Source organism: Rhineura floridana, chromosome 10, assembly GCF_030035675.1.
Source record: "Rhineura floridana isolate rRhiFlo1 chromosome 10, rRhiFlo1.hap2, whole genome shotgun sequence".
Classification (NCBI taxonomy): Eukaryota; Metazoa; Chordata; class Lepidosauria; order Squamata; family Rhineuridae; genus Rhineura; species Rhineura floridana.
The window spans coordinates 81443830-81465088 of NC_084489.1; the positions used below are offsets into that span (position 1 = coordinate 81443830).

Genomic DNA, 21259 nt, shown 5'->3' on the forward strand with positions numbered 1-21259 from the left:
TGCCAGTAGTGTTGTGTCAGTATGGTGTAGTGATTAGAGTGTGGAAAGACTTAGCTTCAAATCCCTACTCAGTCATGAAGCTTGGTGGCCTTGAGTCACTTCTGCCTGTCACAGCATCACAGAGCTGAAAGAGGAACTTGGAGTCCATCAAGTTCAACTGCTTGCTCAGTGCAAGATCTGCAGTGTTGGATGCACCTACAGTATCCCTGACAGATAACTGTCCAGTCTCTGCTTAAATACCTCTAGCAAAGAAGCAATCATTACCTCCCAAGGCACTGCCAGGCAGATTTTATAGCTAAAAAGTGTTTAGCTAATGTTATTAGCTAAAATAGCTAATGTTGAGCTTTGCCTCATCCTGCACTCTGGAGCAACAGGAAACAAGTTTGGCAGCCCTTCAGATATTTGCAGCCTATTACCATATCTCCCCATACCTTTTTCTCCATGCTACAACAACCCAGCTCTTTCAACTATTCTTATAGAATTCAATTTCTCCCCTATTACACAAAGGCAGGAAACCTTTGACTTAACAAGTCTTTGTCAGACCTCACATCCTGTTGCAGCCTCAATCTGTTGCCTGCCTTTGGCTGTCTCAGCTTCTTGCCACCTCCTCTGCCTTCTCCAGACAATCTCAATGCCACTGGCAAGAAAGGGAAATGCTTCTTAGACCAACACCTGTAAATGACACATACGGGTGGTCCACAACCCTAAACAGCACACTGCGGTAGCCACAGATTTGGCTTTCATGTCTCCTCAGCCTGAGGAAGCCCTTGAATACTCAGAGTGCTCCAGTTTGGGTCCTACAAGGTGTAGCAGTAGCTTTGACCAGAGGCTGCACTCCCACCACTTCTGGACACAGTGGATCATGGAGCCTGGGCTCATAAGACCACCTCCAACCCAGAGACCCCTCTTTCCACAGTGCTGCTGCTGAGGCAGCTAGCTTGCTTTGGCATTGACTTGATGCATTATGCATGATGGCCTCCAGAGGGCGCATGGTGCTGTGATTGCTGCAACCAGCCAGCAGGAGATGATTGTAGATTTTCTGAAGAGGAACAGGTCTTTGGGACAAGATTGACACTTTCCCTGAACCTCTTCCTGTAAAGGCCTTTCTGATGACCAAATACTACTTTTTTTCCCTGCAGAGTGACATTGTTAAGCAAGTTAAAGAGGCTCTGCTAGCAGATACTGTTAAAGAATTACATCCAGCACATTAGCATAAACGTTCCAGGTCTAGATTTGTGCCACCCAGCTCTCTTCAGTGTCCCCCATTCCCAGTCCAGAGCCAAAGCACCCACTTAGTATGCAGCAGCACTCCTCTTCTGAGTCCACAGACCATACTGTGATCAGCATGAAGAACCCAACTCAGCAGACACTACCAGTCTCCTCTTCATAAAGACTCTCATTCAATCCCAAGGGCCCCACCTTCTGACTACAATTCAGATCCTGAGGGTGGTGAATGGAGTGACAGGTCTGAGATAAATGTGTATGTTAATATGTGCCTTTTCATGAGGTGGATTTTCTGCCTTTATTGTGTAAAGCTGTGGCCTCCCTAGACCTTGCTCCTCCAGCCCAGGTGACATTCCCAGAGTAGCTACTGACTGCTCAGAACAACAGTCTTCAGCTAAGGCAATCCAGATCCTGGAATCTTTAAAACCATGATAAAGTCAGAATGGGATATCCCATTGCAGAGCAAAAAATTATGCTAATAACTTTTATAACCTAGAACAAGAGGTCGTGGATCAAATCAAGCTGCTAGCCATTGATGTATCTATCACTGCGCTGGCTTCTCAATTGCTCCTTCCTAAAGACAGGAAAATCCAGTTGAAAGATGCAACAGAATGTTGTTTTGTCCTGGCACTAAAATACATGTGTGAAGCAATTGCCTTGACCATGACCGCTTGTATCAGTCTTTGCCAGGGCTTCCTTACTCTGGGTTGATGACCTGCTTGATCATCCTGAACAGGATCTGTCAAGGGAACTGAGGCTCCAACAGGAAGTAAGGTCTGATAAAGTGTTTTGAGTCACAGTGTTTTCTGCCTTCAGGCAATGGGAGGAGTTAAATCCCACTTGGAGACGTCTGAGCACCCAAGGAGAACTACCATTCACAGTAAGACCAACATTACTTTCCAAGCTCCTTAGTTTCCTGGTTGCCCTTCTCTAGACATACTTGAGTTTGTCAGTGTCCTCTTAAAACGTGGCAGTGGCACCCAAACTACACACAGTACTCCAGATGCAGTCAGTCGAGTGCAGAACAAAGTGGAACTATTACTTTCTATGATCTGATGTTATGCTTCTGTTAATGCAGCCTAAAACTGTAATTCACTTTTTGTTTTAGCAGGCACGCTATACTGCTGGCTCATGTTCATATCCATTATTTCCATTTTTCCGCCAAACAGTGGGAAGTTCAGGCAGCCCTTGTAAAATAATGGGTTTGGGTTTTTTAGGGTAGAGAACTAAAAGGCATGATGTGAAAGGTCCATGATCAAATTTCTTGACCCCCCCCACTTTAAATCAATGATGGGGGGGACAGACTTTAATTGGAACAGAGGTGCTGTGGGAGAAGTGTTCTGCCCTTTTCCCCAATGCTATTTTACATATTGAAATCCTCCTCCAAAGCTACTATTAGCCACACTGTGAGAAAAAAGAAAGTTATCTTTGCTTGGTTTCCAACCCGAAAGCAGGACTAATGGCAGCTTTGGTGTGGGGTGATTTCAGTTGGGAAACTGGTGCTTGAAAAGAGAGTTAACAACATACACACACACATTAATGTCACTGCTTGATCAAAACTGCATCAAAACTGCAACCAAGAGGTCTTCTATATCTTTAAAAGTTGTGCAGGGGGAAGGGAGAATTCCACCTTGTGGTTTTTCCCATTACAGAGTTGCAAGAAAACCTGCACTTGGCTGAATTTTCTCTTCTCTTAAAGATACAGAATCATTCTCAGGCCCTGAGCCTGGCAACCCTACTATATCTGTAGCTTTCAGAAGCAGCCCAAACTGATTTTGGAGCTGCCCTGTGTCTTTCCAATTCAATTCATTATTCAGGGCCAAATTCAGTCTGCTAGAAAGAACTATTTTGTTTTTCTCTTGATAGACTTGCATAAGAGAAGGCATATCCATCTGGAAAACCCACAGTTTCTAATCCTTTCCTCAACTCACCATGATTGGAGTGCCCTGGGAAAATAATTCACTGTGATTAAAAGCTAAAGGTGTTTGTCAAAACAAAAGATTCCCTCCATCTCTCCGTGCCATCCCGTCTCAAACTCTGAGTGCTTTCCTAATCAACTTGGTTTCATTTCTCAGAAAAGAACAAAATCCAGCGGGGGGAGCAGAGAACTATGCGGAAGGTTAAGGGCCCACTGATCCAACTCAAGTTGCCTTGTTATCAGCTTGATCTGACTTAGAAATGTGTGTACCTTCCCCTATTCACCCCAATTCATCTTCTAACATGGGGTACACAGAGAGCCGCTGCACACCCCTAGCAAATATTCAGGCTGTGTTAATTCTAGGGCATTATCAGTTCAGCTTTCTAATATCCCACCAGGTCTCTCAACACATCCATACAAAATTACTTGTCTGGAGTGTTGCTGGCCATTAAACCTTTGCACAGTAGAAAATCTTGGTCATTATTTTCTTGATAGCCTAAACAATATGCAGCTATAAAATAATGATAGTTTTTGTTTCATTCTCCAGTTGACGATCTGCCCTCAATGAAGAAGGATGTTAAGAACCTGATGTTACTAGCAAAGATTTATGAGACAACTAAAAGAGGAGAAGTCGTTCTGGAAACGCTGAACATGGTAAAAAAAGCAATGTTGTACAAGCTTCATGTACTCCTGGAAATTATTCTAAAGTGGTTGCCAAAATAAATATAAATACTAAATTGCTGAATTGCCAAAGTGTAAATTAAGTAATAGCTTTTCATACCAATTAACTAATTTTAATACTGCATATGCTTGTATAGCTTACAACACACTTTGTCAGATGCAGAAGAGGGCCAGCTGTGAACAAGCAGTACCACACACTTAATAGAATGTTCACTCAGTAGTTCCCATTCATGAATAAAATGCAAATTTAATGGGACATCAAGGGATACATAATAAATGGTTCACTCAAAATGATTAAATAGCAGAAAAACCTGGACCTGATTAATAGACCCGTATCTTTACATGAATTCTTGCTTTATGGACATATGCTTTGTATGTCCACCATAACTAAGGCTCAGTAAGGTTAAAATGCTTGCTCACTTTTTAAAAATGAGATTTGTGCCCATTCATTTAGTTCCTTAAAAATAGCCCTGTGTGAACAGTGTAGACTATGATGAACATTTTTTGCAAGATAACACATTTGTTGAAATGGCAGGGTAAGTAAGAGCCCTATATGTGGGATGCAGGGATATATTTTGTCTTGTGGCTATGCTGCAAGGGATACAGCCAGCGCTACTGCAGGGTCTGCTGGCTTGAAACCATTGTTTTGTGCTGTTCCTTTTGCAAATGAGTAGTTATTTCAGGTGTGAATATTCTTCAGATGTTAGCATGGGTATATTCCCACCCCCACCCCATGCTTTAACTTAGTACTTTTGTCTATACTTAAGGCCTATGACGTCCAGCAAAGGATACTGAAGCGTGTCCGTGTAGAACAGCCTGAACTGATCCCTCCTCAGAAACAAGTGTTGTTAATGATCTGCGTACAATTTGCAGAGTTTTACCGAGCAGAAAAGGAGTATGAAAAAGCTTTAAAGTACTACACAGAAGCCCTATCTTGTGTTCCAAGTGATAGCAAAGTAAGCATGATTTTGGGTCTCCACTTTAAAGGCATGCAAAGAGATGTCTATCAAGGCTGGGTAAAAGGCTGACTATCCAGCCCTGATGGTGGTTGGGATTCTTCCAAGCATTTAAATAAATGCTTGTCTGGTCTGATTCTGCAAGTCAGTTCTTATGTTCTTAAGCAACAGTGCATGCTCCAGATCATTTAGCATGGATTATCTATCCCTAAACATTTAAAGAGTCTGGGAGTATGAAATCTTGCTTTGTCCATTCAAAACACATTAGTGGATCTCGCAGGGAAAAAAATTGGAGTGCATGAAACTGAAGCTAGCTCATTGTTTGTTTAAACCTGTAAACCAGTTAGACATCTGTGGCAGTCAGAAGTCCCCTTCTTGCAATATTGAACAGGGGCTAGACCTTGGGGTCCAAGTCCAGGGACCCCAAATAACCCCCCATAGAGTGGCAAATGGGGTGGGTGGGTGTCCATTTTATAATTTATACTTCAAAAAATATAATTTCCTATAGCAAAATGGTGCTTATTCCAAAATAAACATGTTTAGCATCAGGAAGGCAGAATTAAATTCCATTTTATTCCTATAGTTAAGGTGGTGCTTTGATTTAAACGAGAATTGGAGAAAGGACTAGAACCATCTGGCAATTATCAAATTATCAAAATTATAATTACTAAAGTTCCATTGCTGATTAAAGTGCATTTCCATTTTATTTTCAGATAATGTTAGAATTAGCTCAGCTGTATTTGATGCAAGAAGATACAGACCAGTGTGAGCATTATTGTACTCTCCTACTTCAAGATGATGACAGCAGTGAAATTGGAACAATGGTACATTGTTCTTTTGCCTTCCGCCATATTTAAGCTTCGTCGTATAATGAACCACATTGCTGGTTTGCTGTATCTTTATGGGACACCATATTTGTTCACTTTATAGTCACCCAGTGTGAGGGGTCTTGAAAGGCTTCTGAATTAAAATCTAACTGTTTCAACATACCTATGCAGCTGTGCAGAAGGAATAGAAGGATCCACATCACATCGGGCCTAAATTGCACAGTCCTCTTGACTAACGTTGGAATGACAGAGAACATGCTCAAGCTTAGTAATGTCTACCAACTACCAAGCAATGCTTCCCCTTCCCACACACACACACACTAGGGTTGCCAGGTTCATGGCCTGAGACTGATCCTGTATCTTTAGGAGAAGAGAAAGTCAGCCAAGTGCAGATGTTCTTGCAACCCTGTAATGAGAAAAACCACAAGGTGAAATTCTCCCTTCCCCCTGCACAATTCTGGAGCCCCTCTTAGAGGCTGGGCCTGGCAACCAAGAGGTCTTCTGTATCTTTAAAAGTTGTGCAGGGGGAAGGGAGAATTCCACCATGTGGTTTTTCTCATTACAGGGTTGCAAGAACACCTGCACTTGGCTGACTTTCTCTTCTCCTAAAGATACAGGATCAGTCTCAGGCCTTGAACCTGGCAACCCTAACACACACACACCCCATGCATCTATTACAGCTCCATTTAAAAGTAAAAAGAGTTATTTTTTCAGCATAAACTTTGGGAAAGGCCTTTAGCACTGCAGGGCACCACAGTTGCTGCCTAAAAAGAGATTTGATTTGATTTCGTATTGGCCCCCATGCGTGAAAACTTAAGGGTGGGTCAGGGAAGGCATATTGGTGGGTTGCAGGATGTAGACAGCAGATGGAGTTATTGGAATACACTTCTACATCATGAAGGGTGTGTGTGAGGGGAAGAATTAGAGAAATTAATACATATAGGCAAGCATAAACAAAGACAAGTCTGTCACACACGCATGCACGGGCATTCAGGAGACATTAGTCAACATGATGAACTACTCATTTGGAGACGACATGCACAGGAAGAAATATACAAGCTAGATGTTGATTAATGTGTGACAACATGCATATTTTGCTGTATATGTTGTGCATAAACACCTTGTGTACACACAGTGAAATAGATGCATGTGCAACCCATTACACATGAATGATATATGTATGGTTTACACATTTTTTACTACTTAGAAGTGTTACCCATGTAGGAATTCTATCACATTTGAATCAACCCTCAGTCATTTCATTGATCCTGATATTAACATAGGGCTATGATTAAGTATTATAACTCTAGCTCCTTGTTGGAAGAGTATTTAACATTGGCTTACGTACACTAGATTTCCTTAAACATATATATGGCTTGTACAAAATTTTTAAAAGATAAGAGAATTTTGCATGAACCCACTATAAAATGGGCAGCAGTGAACCCATTTGGTCTGAGTGTGAAATAGCTGGGGTTTTTTTTCTCTAGATGATGGCCAACCTTATGTTCAGAAAAGAGGAGTATGAAGAAGCTATAAGTCTGTACCGAAATGTTCTGGAGAAAAATCCAGGTATTTTGTAGTATTTTTTATAAAAGCATGTATATGCTGTTTTGGGTTTTGGCCCTCTCAATGGAGCAAGTTAAAGTAAAATAAATCAATTTCTTGCAAATAAACCAGGAGCATTTTGATGAAAGGGCCTATGTGTGTCTGTGTGTATGCGATGCATGGCAAAATTCAGATTTTTCTGTTTTTTCACTTTCCAACTGGAGTGTTGCTTGCTTCTTTCAAACTCTTGCATGTCAACAAAGTACATGAGAAAACAGTTGAATATATATATATGTATATATATATTTAAATGGTGTGATTTTAGATAATTTCTCAGTCATGGAGAGCTTGATTGATTTGCTGAGAAGAAGTGGCAAACTTGATGAAGCTACACCCTTTTTTGAACTGGCCAAGAAAAAATCATCTCGAACACCTTTGGAGCCTGGTTATAACTACTGCATGGGACTTTATTGCTGGTAAGTTACAGAAAGCAGTATTAATGGAAGTCCTGGACCAAGGAGTAGGGATTGGGGATAAATTAGATTCAGTTCACATTTGAAGTCAAATTTATCAAATGCACACTTTCTGAAACAATATGAGAACTGAAACACAGCCATCCTTTGAAATTCATATATTCGAATTCTGAAATGTAGTTCTCCAATACAGAAATGCATATATTAGGAGAACGTGTACATAAAAATGAATATATTAGTGAAATTAACATACAAAATGCACTGTATTAGGAGACATTACTTGCAAAAATGTGTGCATTAGTCAAAACTACAGACAAAATGTGTTTTTTAGGAGATAATTGCACTAAAATGCTTAAGAATTTTCATGAGGATTTTTAAAAAAAAATGCAAATTGCTGCAGAAATTTAAGAATGGAGGGAACCAAAATTGACAGATCCTTCTATCCTTACCTAGAAGTAATGACTGTGATCCAAGATTGAGATTCTTAGAAATAAATCTGTTGCTTAGGAAAAAAACCAATAGATGCTGCAGGAAAGAGGTGGAATTTGGACTATAATATTGTGTGATACAGTTTAGCAGCCCTTTCCCACTGCGCTATTTTGCATTGGAAATGCTCTTTCTCTCCAAGCTGCTTTTTGTCCTCTCTCTGTGAGTGAAATCATAAGAATGCTTCCATATGGGCTTAATATTGCAAACGAGTCGCTGAAATATCGCAAATGGGTGGTTGGCAATAGTTTTTTGTTTTTTAAAAAACTTATTGGATTTCCCCTCGAAAAGTTAAATCCGGATTAAATGGAAGAAAGTACGGGCTGGTGTTTTGATGCCAATGGCATCTTGTGGAAGCTAATACAAGAAGAGCACCAGTCTCTCAATAAAACCCAGTCTGGAAGCACCCTACCCTTAAGCTTACCAGCATGGGTGCATATCGTTCTGGAAGGGGCATTTGCATCAGGTGGGCTTGAGAAACTGACAGGTCTAATTTTTACATTTTTTTCAAACTGTACACCTTGAATTTGTTGTACCCAGAACTTCCTTTAGCTTAAAAAACAGTAAATCTCCTTGTTTTGCATGGCCCCGGTAGGAAACGCCTTGCCTCTTCTGGATTTGGCCATAGTCCAACACAGAATTAAGGCCATCTAAGTCCTATGATTGCCCTGCACTAAAGCACACTTTACTCTGTGTTGAATGTTGGCAGTCACCTTGCATTAAACCCCTAGACTGGTTTGGAAGGGAAGTAGAACATGTGGATATATCCTTGTTAGCAAGGCTGATAATATGAAGGCTCTCACATTGCACCTAACTCTTAAATGTTTTTCCCCACAAACAGGCACATGATGCAGCCCAATCAGGCATTGAAGTTCTTCAACAAAGCACGTAAGGATAGTGAATGGGGCCAGAAAGCCCTTAGCCATATGATCCAGATATGCCTAAATCCTGACAATGATATAATAGGCAGAGATACTTTAGGGAACCAAAATACCATGGATACCAGGTAAAGGAAAAGTCCTGTAACAGAATATAAAAATCATGTTCTTAAATACAGTATATTTCAGTGTAACAACTTGAAGTCTTTCTTGCTCTTCTTCTCCAAGTGCACTTGGAAATAGGATTGTGCTGTTTTAAAGACTGGATCCACTATCAAAATGCTTTCATCTGTAGCACAGTCTTGTTCATCCAGGCTTTTGTTATTGTTCCAGGCTTGCCTTCTGCCTCCAACTATTTTACATCACATATGGTATACCTTTGGTAGTTAATTCCTCTTGTTTGAGAGTAGCTGTTTCCGCCGGTGTAACAATAGTCATAACATTAGTGTTTATATGGCCATATAATGTCAGGCAGGGCTTAGTTTCACCTGTAGTGCTTTGAAACATATACACAGGTGGCATATAAAGATATTACAGTTTGGTATTAAAGTTGGTATTACAGTTTGCCAGAGAACCATCAAGTTCCTAGTTCTCAACCATCTTTTCTTGATTTATTTTTGTGTATTTAAAAGTTGTATAGACCACTTTTCAAACAAAATACTTCCCCAAAATGGTTTACAAAACATTTTATAGGGCTGGGACAGATGGGAGCCATAGTCAACTACATCTGGAGGGCACCAGGTTGGAGGAAGCTGGACTGGGCTATTATAGAAAACACCTAGAAGCTCAAAATTTCTAGAATTCAACTTAAATACTTTTTCTGGCATTTAATTATTTAACAGCTACTGCCAGTAAATAATGCATACAATTACAGCAGTTATTCTATATAAACACTACTGTGTGTTTGTGCGCACCTGCACACATACAATTCATTTGTAGATGATGAACAAATGCAACAGACTACTGGGAGAGGAAGGATTAGGTGCAATTTAGCAATGGAGTCACATGAAAGAAAACTGTGTGCTTTCTCTTGTTCTGATCTCTGTGCAGCAGCTTATTCTGAGTTGCTGCTAATCTGTTTTTATTTATTAAATTTATATCCCACCCTTCCTCCCAGTAGGAGCCCAGGGCAGCAAGCAAAAAACCCCAACACTCTAAAACATATTAAAAACAGACTTTAAAATATATTAAAACAAAACCTCTTTAAAAACATCTTAAAAAGCAATTCCAACACAGACTGGGATAAGGTCTCCACTTAAAAGGCGTGTTGAAAGAGGAAGGTTTTCAGTAGGTGCCAAAAGAATAACAGAGATGATGCCCGTCTAATATTTAAGGGGAGGGAATTCCAAAGGGTAGGTCCACTAATGAGAACAGCAGCAATATGCAAGAAGGCTTGCGTATTGCCTTCTGCTGAGCTCATAGCAATTCCCTTGATAAGTAATTGTACGTCTGTGTAGATTATGCTTTAATCTAAATCAGATTGTAGCAATCTTATTCTCACTGAAGGCCAGTGATACTGTCTAAATATTACCCAGTCCTTGATAGCCTAGGAAACAGCGCATGTTTTCTTTTCAACAGTAATCTAAAGGAAAAGAGAGAATCTGAACAGCATGGGATACGAACAGCTGAGAAGCTTCTCAAGGAGTTTTACCCTCACTCACAGGAGGGCCAGAATCAAGTGGAGATGTTACAGAGCTACTGTTTAATGGCCACTAGAGAGACACATAATGTCGAGAAGGCCCTGAAAGTATTTACAGAAATGTGCCAAAATGAGGTAAAGAAAGAATAGCTTTGGTGAAACCCAGTGGGTACCATCAGCTGCACACCGGGGGCAGGCCGGCAAGCATGCAAGCGAGGGAGGCAGGCAGGCAGGTGATGCTTAGGGAAGGTAGCAGGGAGGTGAGCAGAGGAACAGGCGGGGGGGCTGGGGTTCCTGTTCCTGGGGTGAGATGGTGGCGTTGGTGCATGAACCACATGGGTGGAAGGCCCTAGTAAAAAGATAAAAACATAAAATCTGTCTGTAATTTTTTTTTATCAGAGGGACAGTGTTTCAGCCATTTTAGCAATGTCTCAAGCATACATGCTTCTTAAAAATTCACTCAAAGCCAGGATCCAGCTGAAGCGCTTGATGAAAGCAAAATGGACTTTGACAGAAGCTGAAGATTTGGAAAGGTGTTGGGTTTTGTTGGCAGACATCTATGCCGCAACTGGGAAGTTTGACTATGCAACTGAGCTAGCGAAGCGCAGCTTACGGCACAATAAGGTGAGAGGATGAGAGTCTACTGCAGTGACAGAAGAATTTCCCACTGGATTGGGCCCTTAAAGAGAAACAGCTAACCATTGATTTAGGAATGGCAATTATTTATACTCAAAATGCATTCTGAATTTATGTTTCAAAAACCCACCCATTTTGATTCAGAAGGGACCTGCTCTTTCTGAGAGTTCTCAGTAGACAAAATGGGCCTTTCCCAAGATTTCTGTGAAAGCTCAGAAACATCCCAGCCATTCTGAATCAAAGGGATGGAAACCAGCTGCTGGGCAGGTCTCCTCTGCCCCCTTCTCTTTCCCTGACAAGGCCTGGATGTTTCTTCCTCACCCTTACATCATCTAGAGCTAGTCTAGCACTTTTGTATACTGCTGCCCCACCCTTAGCGTGGATTCTCAAGAAGGGGGGTATGGCTTGTACATCGTACGTAGCTCCCTTTCAACCACTGTGGCAGGAATATAGTTGAGGACAGTCATCTGTTGGCTAGTATTTCGTGCTGCTGGTACCTAACACTGCGTCAGCTGTGGTGCCTTCCAGCTCGATCGTACTGTCTCCTTTGATGCCTGAACATATGGGTTCTGCTTTAATGTTCCCTTTGGGAGTGCCCTCATTCTTAGAGTGAGTCTATGTCATCACCTGTCACTTCAGTCAGTTTGCCAGCCACGCAAATGGATGACCAAACTCCATTGTCTCCTATTGGGTGCAGCTCACCAGTATGTCCCTGACTTCAAGGTGTCTGGAAAACTAGTATAGAGAGCAAGAGAATGGATGTGAGTTTCTGCTTAAGCACCCACCATCCAGTTCCATTATTAGTGAGGCCACCCAAAGTAAATTTTACCCACAAATTGTCAAGGATGCAGGTTGGACATTATGGGCTGTAAATGTTATTCCATGGCAGCTTTAGCCTTGTCCATTGCCATTTACCAGGCTAGTATATCACCTTTCGGCACTTCTCATGAGAGAAGACATTCTCCTCCTTTGAACATCTTGCATATTCCAGCAGGAGACAGCTCAGTTGGCTGGGCAGCAGATCCACTCATATGGCTGACTGTGCTTCTATTTGATACAGGGTGGGTTATAAATATTTTAATAAATATCGACCAAACCATCCTTTTATTGTATTTGATGGTTTGGTTGATAGCAACTTGTCAACATGCTTGGCTCTCTTCCTTTGGGTTGATCCAGGAGGCAAAGAGAAGGACTGAGCTCTGCCCATTTGACGGTTCAGGCCTTTTCAGTGAAAAGATTGTCAGTGCTTTGGACAGGGTCCAAAAGATGTGTAATATGGTTCATCAAATGGGCAACAGTAAACCTCTGCTGAGTCTTGCCCATGGTATAGACCTTCCTCCAGCCAGCCTTTTGGTCCCCAAGCATTGTAGGCATCCTGTCAGACTGCTTCACACACAGCCAAGAGAGGCTTCTTGGCAATGAAGTTTAAGTAATCCTACCGTTATAAGGTAGCTGAGCCTTCCACATGCTGTACTGTACTTCTGTCATCATCTGAAAAGCCTGACTACCACTTTTTGGTTTGCAGCTGAGGAAATATGTTGAGTATGGTCTGCTATCACCACAGACACTGGGTACTAGCAATTGTCCACCTAGGATATGCAAAAGAATCTCCCTTTCATCTGATGGGATCTTTCCCTGCCCCACTTCTCTTTTGGGGAAGAAATATTGAAACACTTCCAACAGGGAGCAGTAGAAAAGGTACCCAGGGGTCAGAACTTCAAGAGTTCTCCTCAAAGTACTTCACAGACCCCCCCCCCAAAACAGGTCAAATTCTGGACCTTTAGGGGTGGTGATCAATGCCACCCAGAAAGGTTTGCATGGTGACATTCACCAGCAACATGTTGCTTCTTCGTAATAGAGAATAGTTTGCATCCATCAACCTCAAAGATGCATACTTTCACATCTCCGTTCGGCCTCAACTAACATTAGCCATTGACAATTCACCCAAAGAGACCACGGTTACCAATTCTGGATGTTGCCATTTGGACTTGCAAGGCCCTCTTTTGGGTCTGTAGAAAATGGATGGCTGTTGGCACTGCTCCATGTCTCCTTGTAGCCTGCCCTATTCACCTCTACCTTCCCTTGCATCTTTCCTAGTGTTTCTTTCTTTGCATTTGCTTTCTCCTTATTTTATCCATATTCCTTCTCCTTTGCTCCTGTCCCTCTCTTCCTTCTGCTTCCAGCTGAGACTGAGAGAGAATGCTCTCAGATGCTGCCCTTTGATCTCTCACTGGATAGTCTCAGAGTCCTGATCTCCCACTACTTCCAGCTCCCATGCCTCAGCTGTGTTTATGTAGGCTCAGCTGCAGAGCAAGGATGTAGTGACAGTAGCTGTCATGACAATCCCTGCACATGGTTTTCTGCCCTGACATTACCTTTGTGTCTCTAATTTCCATAATAGCTAGGACTTTGATTTGTCCAATCTCTATATGCCTTAGATCAGCCTTTCCCAACCAGTGTGCCTCCAGATGTTGTTGGACCACAATTCCCATCTTTCCTGACCATTGGCAATGCTGGCTGAGGCTGATAGGAGTTGTGGTCCAACAACATCTGGCGGCACACTGGTTGGGAAAGGCTGCCTTAGATGTTCAGTATGCTCTCACCTTCTACATAGATGCTTCAAGCACATTCTCAACCTGTTCTTTTATGAGAGCCCCAAGGATGGACTGATTTGCTCACTGGATATTATTGACTGTTCTGTTTTGCTATGAACTGGCTAAACTTCATGTGCCTGCAATGCTGCGGATGCATTTCACCAGAACTGTAGCCTCCTCCTATGTTTTTCTCCAAAAAGTGTCTGTGCTGGAACTTGCCCAGGTCAGGAAGCTGGCTACCTTCAACTGCCACTATGTTTGGGCCAGGTGGACACTTTCTTCAGACAGGCTGTGCTGAACACTGGCACTTCCTGAGAACCTGATCTGCCTGCAGTGAGTTAAATTGCTACTCACTGATAGTGAGACTGCACAGAGACCATGAAGAAGAAAACTAGGTTGTTTACCTATAACTGGTCCTTCGAGTGATCATCTGTGCAGTCATACAACTCAGCCTCCATCCCTACTGCTCCCATTCAATGTTTCCTTATTTATAGCTGATGCTTTTGGTCACTTAGAAACGGGGTGGGAAGCAGGGTCAGTGTCCCCTTGACCATGATGCTAGCTTAGGTTTAGAAAATTCCTAAACAATGACTGTGCAGAAGCAGAGTCCACATGTGTGACTGCATGAGTACTCAAAGAACCGCAGTTACAGGTAAGGAACCTGTTTTTTCCAAATATTGCTCTGAGCTCCCTTCCCTTTCCCCAAAATATACTTTCTAAGACAGAGGTGGATAACCTTACTGGCTAGCTAGCCAGATCCTTATCATTCCACCCCTGGCAGCTACCTATCTGTCAATCGCTTGACATCCTATGACATCAGGTGTCACTACGCTTTGAAGCCCCAATTGTCAGGACTTCAAAGCACAGCACAGGGTTGTTTGAAAGCTCTTTTGCACACAGCCCCACACTGTTCGTTAAACATCTGAAAACCAGAGGTTCAAAGAGCACCAAAGCAGCACTGGGAGGGAGAAGTGGTTTCCATTAAAACCACTATTAAAAAGGAGACCCCCTACTCCATTTTAACAGCAGTTGAAATGGAAACTGCTTCCCCGTCCTGGAGCAAGATGGATTCCCACCACCCATGCTTCAGTAAAGGAACAATTGGGAGCTCACTTTAAGCCCTGCCTTTACTTGCCCTACACCTGATGTCCTGTATGTAACACAGGTGAGTGTGACTTGTCCAAAACATCCTCCTGGGCCAAAGGGAGGGGCTGGCAGACAGGCCAAGTTTGCCCACAGACCCAAGGTTTCTACCCATGCTAGCACTGGGGTGAGACACAAAGGAGAGGCTGTTCCTTAGATCTACATTAGGCCCCCAAGCTTTGATGATGATGATGAACTGCCTTCAAGTTGATTCCAACTTATGGCAACCCTATGAATAGGGTTTTCATGGAAATCAGTATTCAGAGGTGGTTTACCATTGCCTTCCTCTGAGGCTGAGAGGCAGTGACTGGCCCAAGGTCACTTTACCAAAAGCAAATACTAAGGGCTTATCCACACAGGAAAAATACTTTGTACTAAAGACGCTGTATTTACCTCCTTTTTCGATTTGCACCTTTCACAGTAAGGGCTCAATGTGAGTTGCAAACATGGTGTTTTCTATTCACACTGAGGGGAAGGATCAATTGTGCAATTTCCTAATGACTATGCCCTCTAACATTTCCACTCCCTCTAGTTGCTTGGCAACCAAACATGCTCAGTTTGTTCTACCAGTTGCAGTAGATTCCATTTAAAAAAAACCCAACAACTTGGAAATGCAAATATCTGTGTTTTCCCTGGTATGATACAGCTGAAATACAATCTTTGAGCAGTATTATGCTTTTGTGCACAAGTTAGAGGGAAAAGAAAAATAAGACACCATTTGCAACAACATAAAAAAGGCCAGCAGATCAGAGGAGAGCAGCCGGAAGTTGCTTGTCAGCCCACAGTAAATGAAATGAATGGAAGGAGGAGGAGGGAGTGGGAGAGGGGAACAATTAACATACCCACCTAAAAGCATTGGAGCAAAATGTCTGCAAGGAGGAATGCAGCTCAGTGGAGATGATTTTTCCTCTACTTTTCGTATTAGTGGCTTGGGTTAGTACAGATTTGGGGGGGGAACTGCGTGATAGCTTCTGTTTGCTGATGATGTCATGTGAACCATGCAAATTAAAAAGAGGTGTGAGTAGCACCAAACACACAGTAAACCATCATGTAGATGAGCCCTAAGAGTTCAGAAGCCCTGGCAAACTACAGTTATTAATTCGGGATTACAGTTTGTTTTTGCATTGTAATTTTTTTTTCTTTAGTCATGCTGTAAAGCTTATGAATGCTTGGGCTATATCGCAGAAAAGGAAAACGCTTACAAAGATGCTGCAGCTAACTATGAATTAGCTTGGAAATACAGTCACCAAGCAAATCCTGCTGTTGGTAAGTAAAGGAATTTTTTTGTGTGCTGTGATATTTAGGGCTGCATTTATAAGACTTCTTTTGCAGAGAGCACTTGGAGTTAGGATGGCCAGATATAAAAGAAGGCAGGGCTCCCGCACCTTTAATAGTTGTATAGAAGAGGGAAATTCAACAAGTGTAGCTGTATTTGCTGATAACTCCCTCTTCTACATTGCTATTAAAGTTGCAGGACCCCTGTCCTCTTCTGCATATGCAGGACAGAGCCACAGTGAGCTTTGGACTCACATGCCCCCCTCTACCCTCTGGTTCACAAACAACCCCCTCCCCTTTCCTCCCGCACAATTGAGGGGAGGAGTTTGGCAGCATTTACTTTCAGTTTCCTTGAATCTCAGTTTGTGTAGTCTGGACCAGGGATCATGACTGATATGTTTTTATTGTTGATTTAAACAAGCCACCTTCATAACTCATGGTTTGAAATTGGCTTGTTATGAAACTGACCATAGTTAGGGGTAAACCACAATGGCTGGTCCTGGCAACCTGACAAGCTATCTTTAAGGGAAACTGAAAGTGGAGTGGTTATAACAATCAATCTCTCTTCCCAGGGAACTCTGGGAATTGTAGCTTTATGGGGGGAATGGGGAGCTCCTAACAACCATCGGCACCCTTAACAAACTACAGTTCCCAGGATTCTTTTTGGGGGGGAAAGCCATGATTGTTTAAAGTGGTATGATACTGCTTTCAGCATATAATGCAGGTGGGGCCATACGTTTGAGTTAGTTTATGCTTGTTTAATTTGTCAGGTTTATGATTCTTACTGTGCAGTGCTGTGTATCTAGGTAGAGGTAAGCCCTATTTTTAATGACATTTACTCCCAGCTAAATGTGTATAAGATTGCAACCTTAACCATTTTATGCATTTCTACTGTTATACATTAGTTATTTTCAGACTTTAAAAAAAACACTGCGGACATTCCCTGCCTCCCCCCACATATTCCACTATATCCATCATTTTCAATTTTATTTTTAACCTTTGATATTAAGCAGAATACTAACCTTTTCCTCTCTTCCTGTAGGATTTAAACTTGCTTTCAACTATCTAAAAGATAAGAGATACGTGGAAGCCATAGATGTATGCCATGATGTAAGTGCTATCAATCAGCATTTTCAGTTGTTGCTGTCAGGGTACCCTGTCTCCACTGCTTTTGCAGACATGCAGCCCACTATGGTTTGGTTATGGAACCCCTGTGTAGTATCAGTCACAGTCTGTACAAAGTTCTGGTCAAGCCTCCTACATGGCCCCACACAAAACTAACAGCGTGCTCTAGACTATCCAACACTCTCCTGCAACTCCACATAGAATCATAGAATAGTAGAGCTGGAAGGGGCCTATAAGGCCATCAAGTCCAACCCCCTGCTCAGTGCAGGAATCCAAATCAAAGCATTCCCGACAGATGGCTGTCCAGCTGCCTCTTGAATGCCTCCAGTGTCGGAGAGCCCACTACCTCTCTAGGTAATTGGTTCCATTGTCGTGTGGCTCTAACAGGAAGTTTTTCCTGATGTCCAGTCGAAATCTGGCTTCCTGCAACTTGAGCCCATTATTCTGTGTCCTGCACTCTGGGACGATCAAGAAGAGATCCCAGCCCTCCTCTATGTGACAAGCTTTCATGTACTTGAAGAGTGCTATCGTATCTCCCCTCAGTCTTCTCTTCTCCAGGCTAAACATGCCAAGTTCTTTCAGTCTCTCCTCATAGGGCTTTGTTTCTAGTCCCCTGATCATCCTTCTTGCATAGCTGGAGAAAGCTGGCTTTCAGGGAAGCTTGTCTGCCATCACTGATCTCTCTGAGGAAACTATGATAAGCTTCTATTCTGGGTCCCTAGGAACACAGTTTGGATCCAGAATATGTTTGTTTCACTTAGTCCTGACTTAGGCTACAATCCAATACACACTTACTTGGGAGTAAGTCCCATTGAACCCAATGGAGCTTACTTCTGAGTAGACAAGTATTGGATTGCACTGCTAGTTCACACTGATTTCAGTAAGACTTAACTAGCACAAGTTTGGCAGCTGGTAGATTGTGGCTGATTAAAGTTAGGGTGTGTTTAAATTTTATTATTATATTTATTTTCAGCATTTATTTTATTTTTAAATAGCTAACTGTTAATTTCTTCTTTATAAAAGGTCCTGAAGGCATGCCCAGATTATCCAAAAATTAGAGAGGAAATTTTGGAAAAGGCTCAAACAGCAATTAAACCTTAGAGTTTTGATTATATAGACTCCTGCAGTCTGAAAATCTGTCAATGGAGTTTGATCATAACACCATAATTTTAAATAAAGTCATCTTGTACAGTTTAAAGCTCCCTAATTGGTAGTATTACAAGCTGCCATAGCCCTTTGCCAAAGTGGCTTCTTGGGAAAGAAATTAGCTGTAGCTGTGATTGCTAAAGAAGCACATGTGATGGGGATTCAATTCATGACTTTTGTTTGAACAGCCCCCCTCCCCACCACTCCAAGTTTGGCAAGACAGCGGCAGAGCTGTGCAATTTGCCTGTCACTGGGGAGTGAGTCCAATTGGCCCCAACAACTAAGACTGGCAGACTATGTAGGTAATGGGGCATACACAGCATTCTGTGGCCCTGCTCATTGTGAGATGTACAGAAGTCATTGGTCATTGCTCCTGAGAAGCTGTTGATCCCAGTGCAAGTGGGAACAGCAGGGAATTCGGGTGGAGAGACACACACTTACTGTTCTGCTGGTTGCAGTGCATCTCCTCTCAAAATGGAGGCACCCAATGCTTGTTAAACCCCACCTCTTTTTACTGTGAAACCTAGTGGGATCAGCTCGATTGTGTTTTTTTTAAAAAAGTTCAGCTTCAAACAGATTTTGCAACTGATCAGCAGATCAACCTGTTGCCCCACCAGCTGTGGCCAATGAAGATGCTTTTCTATAGGTGACTAGTGAGGAAGGAAGGCAGTGCATCCAGTGACTGATTTACTGCCACTGCTCCCCTTGGATCCAAGACCCCTGTGGAAAGAGAAGATGTAACTACAACAGGGTCTGGTCAACCACCCTCTCACTCCTTATGTGCAAGGCTGCATTGCCATGCTATGAATACTGTTTCTTTAGGGCTGGTTTGCACATCACCTTCTTGATGCATGAGTGCTAAATCCCTTCTTCAGCTGTAGTAATGTGTAGTTCTGACACCCACTGTGATCACAGCCAGAGAACTATGCATGTTGGACCTACAGAGAATGTAAATTGCACCCTGCAGATTCTCAGCAATACACAACATTGTATTTCCCCCAGCTTATTTCTCACAGTGAGCCTACGTGTCCTGCTACTTTTTAAAATCAGGCCCGCAACTGTAATGTAAAGCAAAGTGCATTGCACATGCAGCAACCTCAACGTATTACTCGGGTCACTTCAGTGAGTAGCCCTGACCTTGGTCAAGGGGAATATAAGAATAATAAGCAGCATGGTAGTAATTCACCCTTCTATAGGACACTTTGCTCAAGTCATGTTTTAACAATGTTAATGGATCATTGGTAGTGGTGGGCGGGGTGTGTGTGTGCCAACAAGTAATCAGTTGACCAGAAATAAAATGGCCCTCAAACCCTCCACCCCAACATTACCATTTGTGGTTACTGTTGAAATTGAACTTGCTATGAAAAAGAAGCGGCAAAATTAAAGCGCTTTTAGTTCTGTCTAATGTTAACATCAGGAAGTTAAACACATACTCAGCTTTCTTTAAAAAATCAAATGGGATGTGAAAGTGCTTAACTTGGACTAAATCATTCCCAGTGCAAGAAGTAATACTGAACATTATTAGGTGCATTGCCAACAAGGACACAAGCTTTGGCATTAGACCCTGGCTTTCACACTTGCTGTGATTGATTTTAAGTGTGGCCATTTAACCCCAATTTTCAGCCCACGCAATCCTCTCATCGACTGTTAAAAGAAAATCAGTTGGTAGCTTTAGGGACCCAAAGCTGCTAACAAAGAAGCGAAGCCTGTTGTTAGTACATCGAGGGGATCACAGCTGCCAAAAGCCAGAGACAATGGCACTGGAATTCGACGGGTGGGAGGCTCTCAGCCCTTAAATTAAGCTCAGCTTTCTGACTGTTTTTGCTTTTGATCATAAGAGCTGAGCACTCAGGACTTTCAGAAAGCAGAAGAAAACAAGGGCACTTCCACACCTTACACTACAACAACCTGTATTTGACATGAACAGTACATTGGACAGGAAGCTGCAGACAATCCCATCTCTCCAATGAAGCTACCTCCAGGAGACATGTAATTTCAGTCACCTGTTTGTTATGTTCACACTTTTGGGTGCACAGTTACATTTCTTAGGAGTGCACCAAAGATTTTGTAATGTGTGAAGTGGCCTTTATTGAGCATTTATCTTTATTTGCTTGCACAAAGCTTGCATGAAGGTTAGATAATATCCAGTCTAGTCAGCATTTATTTATTTATCGAATTTTTATACCGCCCCACTAGCATAGCTCTCTGGGCGGTGTAAAACAAATATGAATGAATACAATAAAATCACATAAACAATACAAAACAGATATATATAGAAATCCACAATCTAAAACCAGATTAAAAACATATATAGAAAAAATTAAAATGCCTGATAAAATAGGAAGGTTTTGACTTGGCGCTGGAAAGATAGCAGCGTCGGCGCCATTCGTATCTCTTCGGGAAGACTGTTCCACAGTTCGGGGGCCACCACTGAGAAGGCCCTAGTTCTTGTTACCATCCTCCGAGCTTCCCTATGGGTCGGAGCCCGGAGGAGGGCCTTCGATGTTGAGCGCAGTGTACGAGCAGGTTCATATCGGGAGAGGCGTTCCAATAGGTATTGTGGTCCCACGCCGTATAAGGCTTTATAAGTTAAAACCAGCACTTTGAATCTGGCCCGGAAGCATATAAGTAGCCAGTGCAAGCAGGCCAGAACAGGTGTTATGTGTTCGGACCTCCTGGTCCTCGTTATTAGTCTGGCCGTTGCATTTTGCAC

At 42.3% G+C, this 21259-nt stretch overlaps 1 protein-coding gene across 1 annotated transcript in view; it reads left to right on the forward strand.

Moving 5' to 3' along the window:
- The window catches only part of TTC21A (tetratricopeptide repeat domain 21A), a 48528-nt gene extending 30027 nt beyond the window's left edge, over positions 1-18501 (forward strand). Inside the window, exons 19-29 of the mRNA XM_061587871.1 lie at positions 3690-3796; positions 4591-4779; positions 5493-5603; positions 7094-7175; positions 7477-7627; positions 8952-9116; positions 10567-10762; positions 11027-11251; positions 16146-16266; positions 17318-17385; positions 18424-18501. Coding sequence (XP_061443855.1) covers positions 3690-3796; positions 4591-4779; positions 5493-5603; positions 7094-7175; positions 7477-7627; positions 8952-9116; positions 10567-10762; positions 11027-11251; positions 16146-16266; positions 17318-17385; positions 18424-18501 — 1493 coding nt within the window. The remainder of the gene's footprint in view (positions 1-3689; positions 3797-4590; positions 4780-5492; positions 5604-7093; positions 7176-7476; positions 7628-8951; positions 9117-10566; positions 10763-11026; positions 11252-16145; positions 16267-17317; positions 17386-18423) is intronic.
- The last annotated feature ends 2758 nt before the right edge of the window (positions 18502-21259 follow it).